This window comes from Gracilinanus agilis, unplaced genomic scaffold (assembly GCF_016433145.1).
Source record: "Gracilinanus agilis isolate LMUSP501 unplaced genomic scaffold, AgileGrace unplaced_scaffold57798, whole genome shotgun sequence".
NCBI classification, from domain to species: domain Eukaryota; kingdom Metazoa; phylum Chordata; class Mammalia; order Didelphimorphia; family Didelphidae; genus Gracilinanus; species Gracilinanus agilis.
The window spans coordinates 1-8,444 of record NW_025393351.1 but is presented as its reverse complement, the minus strand read 5'-3'; the positions used below and the strand labels follow the sequence as shown (position 1 = coordinate 8,444).

At 35.6% G+C, this 8,444-nt stretch overlaps 1 protein-coding gene across 1 annotated transcript; it reads right to left on the bottom strand.

The window, feature by feature from the left end:
• Positions 1-267: 267 nt before the first annotated feature.
• LOC123256320 (olfactory receptor 1030-like) lies at positions 268-997 on the bottom strand (the record flags this gene model as incomplete). Its single annotated transcript, XM_044684964.1, is given in 2 exon segments — positions 268-424; positions 426-997. Coding segments are annotated over 2 exon segments (729 nt in total), but the record flags the coding sequence as incomplete, so codon positions are not given.
• Between the last annotated feature and the right edge of the window lie 7,447 nt (positions 998-8,444).

Genomic DNA, 8,444 nt, shown 5'->3' with positions numbered 1-8,444 from the left:
GTCTATAGTTTTCTTTCTCTGTTTTTGATCTACCTGGCTTTGGAATCAGTACCATATTTGTTTCATAAAAGGAATTTGGTAGGACTCCTTCTTTGCTCATTATATCAAATAATTTGTATAGTATTGGGATTAGTTGTTCTTTGGATGTCTGATAGAATTCACTTGTGAATACATCAGTCCTTGGCAATTTTTCTTAGGGAGTTCTTTGATGGCTTGTTCAATTTATTTTTCTGATCTGGGATTATTTAAGTATTCTATTTCTTCTGCTATCAGATCAGAGCCACAGGAAGAGAAAGCTTTCTGTCTACCTTCAGTTGAATGCATATGTAGGATGGATATTACAATAAACATGTAAGTAATGAGAATGATTGTGAGAGAACAGGTGAGGTTGGAACCAGCAACTACAAACATGACAGTTTATTTTTTCTGAGCAGGCTAGGACCATGAGAGGTGGGTCAGCACAGTAGAAGTGGTCAATCTCATTAGGGCCACAGAAGGATAGATGAAGCATCAGGATGGTTTGTATCAGACCATTAGCAAAGCCATAAACATAGGGTGCTGTGACCAGAGAGATGCAGATGTTCTTAGACATTTTGCTACTATAGAGAAGTGGATTACAGATGGCCACATAACGATCATAGGCCATAACAGTGAGCATGTAATAATCAGTGATCACTAAGGAAATGAAAAAATGGAACTGAATGAAGCATCCAACAAAGGAAATGGTTTTTCTTTCAGATAAAAAATTGACCAGCATTTGAGGTGTGACATTGGTGGAATAACAAAGATCCACAAAAGACAAGTGACTGAGGAAAAAGTACATGGGAGTATGAAGTTTGGAGTCAATCCTGATCAATGCAATCATTCCCACATTCCCCACTACAGTGATGAGGTAGATGACTAAAAATATTACAAAGAGGACAGGCTGCAACTCTGGACGGTCAGTCAGTCCCAGGAGAATGAACTCTGTCACCATGGTCTGATTTGTCCTGGGCATTTTGTTCAATTAATGCCTAAGAAGATATAAAGGAAAACAAAACAAAACAAAACATGATCTTATCTCATATTATCTCATTAGGTATGGCATTATCCATGCCTCTCCCCTGTATTCAACTACCCATGGCCCATAAGGAAATGGGATAGCAAGAATTCTCTAGATATTTTGAAGCTCTTGATTATTCTAGAATTCAAATTTGTAATCATCTTGAAATTCATAATGACTCAGCATGAGCTCATAGCAACTACTAAGTTGAAATTATTTTTACACTGCATGAATAGATGTATGGTGTACAAGCCTAGAGAGGTGATATTCCCACTGTACTCTCTCCTGGGAATATTTCAGGATTGCATTTGGTTCTAAGTGTCACATTTTTATTAGGATGCTGAGGACCTGGAAATCATCCAAAAGACAGAATTCAAAATACTGAATGGCATAAAAATCTTTCTATATGAGAATCACTTGAAAGAACTGAAGAACAATATAGCTGTGAATTAGTATAGGATCCTCTCCCTGTGTGGGATTCTCTTCTTCCTCCTATTTGCCTTTACAATACAGATCTGTTGTCCTTTCCTGCAGGGAGTCTTTCCTGATCTCCTCAGTTCCCAGTGCTCTCTCTCTAACTTCAAAACTGTCTTATTTTCTCTTAGGCTATGTTTTGTTTACACTTATCTGTATATATGTAATTTTCCTCTCATAGAATATATGCTCCTTGATGACTGCGACTGTTCAATTTTTCTCTTAACATAGAGCCTGGTACATGTCACTAACTCCATAAATTCTTTTAAAAAAAGTTTACCTTCTGTCTTAGAATCAGAGTGAAGTGGTTTCAAGTGGTAAGGGCTAGGCAGCTGAGGTTAAGTGATTTGCCCAGGGTCACACAACTAGGAAGTATCTGAGGCCAGATTTGAACCCAGGACTTATCATCTCTAGGCCTGACTCTATCCACTGAGCCACCTAGCTTCCCCCTAAATGCTTGTTGAATTGAATTTTTTGGATCTCATATTTCATTCACTTCAAACTTTTTTATCTGCCATTTTATATATATATACATATATATATAAAAACAACAAAATTCAATAGATGAAATGTCTTACCAAAGATCCTGTGTCTTGTTACTGACAGAAGTACTAGAAATGGCTTCCTAGAAAGAACATCATATTCTTTTTGACCTTCCTTTATTTATGCTAGATTGCAAAATGAAATCCTATTTGCCCACCTCATGAAAATATTAATTTACATTTGTACAGCACCCTAAGTGCTATTATACTAATTTCTTCATAACTATTCTATGAGGTTACTAGTGGAAAATATTAGAATCACTCTTTTATTAGTGAAATTTCTTGAATTAAATATCTTGTCCAGAACAACATGGCTAGTTTGGGACAAATGGGGATAGCAATCAAAATCTTTCCACTCCAAATTATATTTTTCCTAACAATTGCAATCCATATCACCAAAATTGTCCTCATCACTTCCTATTCCTATGCCTGAACAAACTAAATCAATATAACAGAAATATGAGCAGAATATGATTTACTCTGAATTCCAGAGCCCACAGAATTTCCAACCCTACCTGTGAAAGATCTCACCAGGAATATAGAAACATGATGGCAACTGAATGATATTTATGAGGCCTTTGTCACTTTGGGATTGAATCCTTTGGGGTTCAATTAGCCTTGTTTATTTCTCTCCCCATGATTGCATGGAAGAGATATTACTAAGTTTATGATATTTGCAAAAAGGAACCCCTCTTTAAATTGATGGGAATTTTTTTTTATCTTATTGAATGGGAATTCATGAAAGTCATGATCATGCTTTTCATTTTTTTATATATAAACTAGTGGCCCATAGATGAGTTGATTTCCTTGTGGATGATGCAGCAAAGGGTCTGTGCAACTAGTTTCTTTTGAATGGTACTAACCATATTTGACTTTGGGAAAGAAGTAGTGAAAAAAACATAATATGTGATATTTACTTTTGCAGCTTGTTAACAATAACCTCTTCAAGGGGCACTGGTCCTCCCTCCTAATTAAGTCCTTTTTCACCCACCCCAGCTTGCTTCCTAAACTTTCTATTAGTTTAAACCTCTTCCCACTCCAGCTAAGAGGTGTCCTTGCCCATAAAACCATCTCAGAATTCTTGCCTTAAAAACTTCCTCAACCCTGTCTTTGTAGCCCACTTCTCCATACTCCCACCTGGATTGTGCCACTCCCCTATCATCTCTTTACCACTAGAGGCCATTATTGAGCACTTAATTTTTTCTTTTACTGAACTGCAGTAGCTGCTTTTCTACCACAGGGGGCAGCAATAAAATCATGTTACGTCATATAAAATATTATAAAATAAGATCAGCGATTCCTTCCCCCACCAATAATAATNAATAAGATCAGTGATTCCTTCCCCCACCAATAATAATAATAATAATAATAATGATTATTATTATAATAAATTAAAAATAAATATAAACATACAGTAAATAGATAAAATTACATTGAAAATTAATTTCATTTATTTTTCCTTTAATATGACCTTTGTAAATATAACACCACACAGCATGAATGCTTCTCTACAAGAAACCTTTTTTGGTTTTCCTTCAATTGGGAACCCTTAAGTTTTCAGAATGCCTCCTTCTCCCTTATATTGCTCAGGTATTTTCATTACCAATTCCTAAATGTTAAACACAAAAGGCTATCATACAGAAAATGCAAGCTAAAATGCAAGCTGATATTAAAATTCAATTGGACTATTTTAAGCATTCCTTAAATGGTGCAATGACAAAAGATGATTCCATCCAAAATATATATCATTTTTCCAAACCTGTTCCTGACTACTGAGAGAAATAGATACTGAAATAGACACAGAAGACCCCTATCCTATGTCTCTGATGGAAAACCTCCTCTCTCATATTGTGCAACTTCTAGCTAATCCTTCCTCCCCTGCTCCTTCTCCTGATGCCCCATCCTGCCCTGTCCCTTCTCCCACCCCATTACCAACCCCAGCCCTAAGAAATCCTCATCCTCCTTCCATACAGGTTTCTATCTATACTACCTCAGTATCCACATAGACACCTCCTATGAAACCACTCCATTGACCAATTTCTTTGAAAGCTTTTTCCCCTTACAGGAAGTGCCCACAGTACTACAAACTGGAGATGTGTTAACATTAAAATACATAACTCCATGATTCTGGAACTGCTATTCAGGCAGTCCCCATAGACTTCTTGCTTCATGATTTAAGCCCAGGTGATAGCATGTACATATAGAATTTCAAACTTACGTGTTCAACTGAACCTGCTCATAATGGACTGTTCCAAGTCCTATTGACTACTGTTAAAAATTAGTGGGGGGACATGTAGTGCTAAGGGGTTAAATTATTCCCTAGGCTAGAGTGGGGTACAGTGGAGAGACAACTGATTAAAAGAAATACATTCAGGTAAAACACACTAAGCTGAGGAATAGCTGGATAACAGATAGATGAATAAAACCAGAGTACATAATTTATAACTCACAATGGGTTCAAATTGTCAAAAAAAAAGGTATCTGGGAAAGGAGAAGAACAAGGAAGCTTTATGTAAAAGGGTTAAATAACAAAACTAGGACAGGGAATGGAGGAAAATAGGAGAAACTGCCTGTAGGTCTAAAGGTAACTAAGGGAATAGAGGGATGGAGATGTCTACTCTGATCACTAATCAAATTACTAGAGTAACAGATCCAGCTGTAGTCAGAGATCTCAAGTATATCCAGGTCTTCAATGGATATTGAATTCAACTTATCCTCAGTGCTGTTCAGGGTAACTGCCAGTTAATCCATTACTGGAGATCGAGCTAGACTTATTGACATTCATTGTCCACCACTGAAATATTTCACCACAGCTTGGTCAATACCAGCAAACAGGTCTTGATAGAAGTAATCCTCTTGGAAAAAACAGGCTTCATAGACAGGATAAAACAGGTCTCCCTTTTTCCCTGGAGATCAAACTGTCACTCCTTCACTATGTCAGACCCATGGAATTCTCAGGATGTCAGCAAGTTGTGCCTGTCTCTCAAATTCAATCTATTCTACTCTACACTTTTCTACTAACACTACACCAATAGACATTAAAATGGGGAGAGGAACTCATGGATTCATTGTAGTCATGTAAAATGAGTACCTTCTGTTGACGACAAATAATTGCCTGTGCTGATTATATTGATCATGATAAGACTTCAATATTGCTGAATCTGTACTATTTTGTTACACTGTATTTTCTTGATTCTCCTTCAACAAACTACCCTTATAGGACAACACATATATTACATAAAAAATAAATCTGGGGGAAGCTGGGTAGCTCAGTGGATTTAGAGTCAGGCCTAGAGACAGGAGGTCCTAGGTTCAAATCCGGCCTCAGACACTTCCCAGCTGTGTGTCCCTGGGCAAGTAACTTGACCACCATTGCCCACCGTTACCACTCTTCCACCTAGGAGCCAATACACAGGAGTTAATGGTTTAAGAAAATCTATATTAGTGACCTACTTTGACCTGATGTGCATTTTTGTAACATTTTGCACCTTCTGTGAATTTTTTACATTTTCTAGAATGTATTATTATTGCTGCTATACCTCCATTGCTTTATCTACCTCATTTGAACTCACAATACTGATCATGGCAAGTTAAAGAGGAAATGAATCTTATTTTTTGGCAAGTAACTTCTATATTTTACATCTATGATTGTGAAATATATAGAATTTTTTCCTTTTTCATAATTGTTTTTCTTCTTGCATATGTGATATAGTGTTTGTTTTTTTCTTCTCTCATTTGTTGTTGAAGCATATGTCACCAATATTGAAAAGATTTTTTAACTGTTTTGATTTTTGCAATAGTATAAGATAAGATATCCATTTGCCTAGCATATAAATGAGTACCCCAAAAGCGTTGGACTATGGTAACCTGCCACTAGCCATTTAAATATTATGAGACATGCTCCATTACTATGTCAAATTCAAGTAAAAAGGCACCACAAAGGAGCACAGAAGTTAACCTGAAATGTGCCACATGAGCACAAAAGGCAAAAGAGACCAGACTATCCTAGGGGATTGATGAGATTCTGTGCAAAGAGTGCAAAGTTATGATCATGTGTGAGACTTGAGGTTGTGGTTTTTTAATGTGGGTTAAATGCAGGACTTCCTTATACCACACTATCTATCAAAAACATAACAGAGATTATTCTGACTCCATTATCCCAGAAAGCAATTTGTTCAAGATCTAGATTTTCTTTTCTATTTTCTTTCATAATGTGCCAACTTACTGTAGTCCAGACTGCTAAATTGGTTAGTGACAAATTGTCATTGTAGGCTTATGGGATATGGATTGCTATAAGAACCTGTTGTGATTTCTGATTTTTTTTCTTTTTTTCCTAGAATTTTTTTCATGATTTTTGATATTCTATATTTCATTCAGAGATTATTTTTATTTTTTTGAATTTCTTTGAATGCTTTGATGTTTTTGATTATTGATTCATATGCCTCATGAATTGATCATGTATCCCTATGTGATTCCTATATGTATGCATGTATATTCCTCAGGAGAGGAATGTGTTACCCTCCTCAAGGGGGAATGTATTTTTATTTTGTAACAAAAAGTTTTAAAATCCATTTGAGGGAAAAAAAAATTTAAAGGTAAGAAATTTACTGTCTCTCAGAATCCAGAGACTGAACTCCTTACAGAAGATGTCATGGAGACGCCCGCAGAGATTTCATGCTGCTCCAGGAGTTCCTGAGCAAACCGAATGTGCAGAATTGAACTTTGGAGTTTGAATACATTTGTTTATATGTACTTTCTTGAATATATTTGTTTATATGCACAAAGGGTACTACCCTCTAATTGGTTTTATTCTTGATTCCCTTTTGTTTCCTTATTTCCAAGTTGTTGTATTTTCCCTGTATAAATATTGTATGTTTAAAATGATCCATTGGGGAGACTGGTTTCCTCAAGGATCATAGGGGGGGAATACAAAGGCAGAAAATTTGCCTCACCTTAACTACTTTCCCAGCATCCTTTTAAGTTATGTCCTCATTTGTCATACAGAGGCTTCGGAGATAAATTTGGCTGAGACCCATGCTGCAGGGCTCTTTTTTATGGAGTTTGTGTTTTTATTTGGCAAAGTGGTGAAGGTATGGGGCTCTGGCTCTCTATGCTCTGCTAACTTGGCTATAATAATTTTTTTCCCTTTCTCATTTTATTTATTTATTAAATACTATATAATAAATTCTTTTTTTAAACAATACACATATATATCCATATGAATATCAATAATGTGTAGATAAGTATGAATAGACATGTGACAAATTTTTTTTGCTGCAGAAAATTTCCAGGGCTGTTTACAGACTAATGATACTGAATCAGAGGCTTACAAAGGAAAGAACCACAGGGAGAAGTTAATAATTAAAGTCATTGATTATTTTAACTAAATGATTCTATCTCTTGCATACAATCCCTTTTCAAATCCTTTTAATTCGAATTCTAAACATATTTCTTTGATATCTATTATAATTAATCTTACAGTAATGTTAGGATGGAGCAGTTGGGCTGAAAATGAAACAACTCACTGTCAAAGTTTGGATAAACAATTTCCTGATTACTACACTGATGTTCCTGTTTGTGTGATCCAGGACAATTCTGAAGGACTAATGACAAAGAATGCTACCTATCTCCAGAGTTTCTAGTACAATGTTAAATAATAGAGGTGATAATGGGCATCCTTGTTTCATGGCTGATCTTATTGGGAAGGCTTCTAATTTATCCCCATTGCATATTATGCTTGTTGATGGGTTTAGATATATACTGTTTATTATTTTTAGGAAAGGTCCTTCTATTCCTATACTTTCTAGAGTTTTCAATAGGAATGCGTGTTGTATTTTATCAAAGGCTTTTTCTACATCTATTGAGATAACGATGTGATTTTTTGTTAGCTTGTTGATATGATCAATTATGTAGATGGTTTTCCTAATGTTGAACCATCCTTGCATTCCTGGTATAAATCCCACTTGATCATGATGGATAATCCTCTTGATCACTTGCTGGAGTCTTTTTGCTAGTATTCTATTTAAGATTTTTTGCATCTATGTTCATTAGGGAAATTGGTCTATAGTTTTCTTTCTCTGTTTTTGATCTACCTGGCTTTGGAATCAGTACCATATTTGTTTCATAAAAGGAATTTGGTAGGACTCCTTCTTTGCTCATTATATCAAATAATTTGTATAGTATTGGGATTAGTTGTTCTTTGGATGTCTGATAGAATTCACTTGTGAATACATCAGTCCTTGGCAATTTTTCTTAGGGAGTTCTTTGATGGCTTGTTCAATTTATTTTTCTGATCTGGGATTATTTAAGTATTCTATTTCTTCTGCTATCAGATCAGAGCCACAGGAAGAGAAAGCTTTCTGTCTACCTTCAGTTGAATGCATATG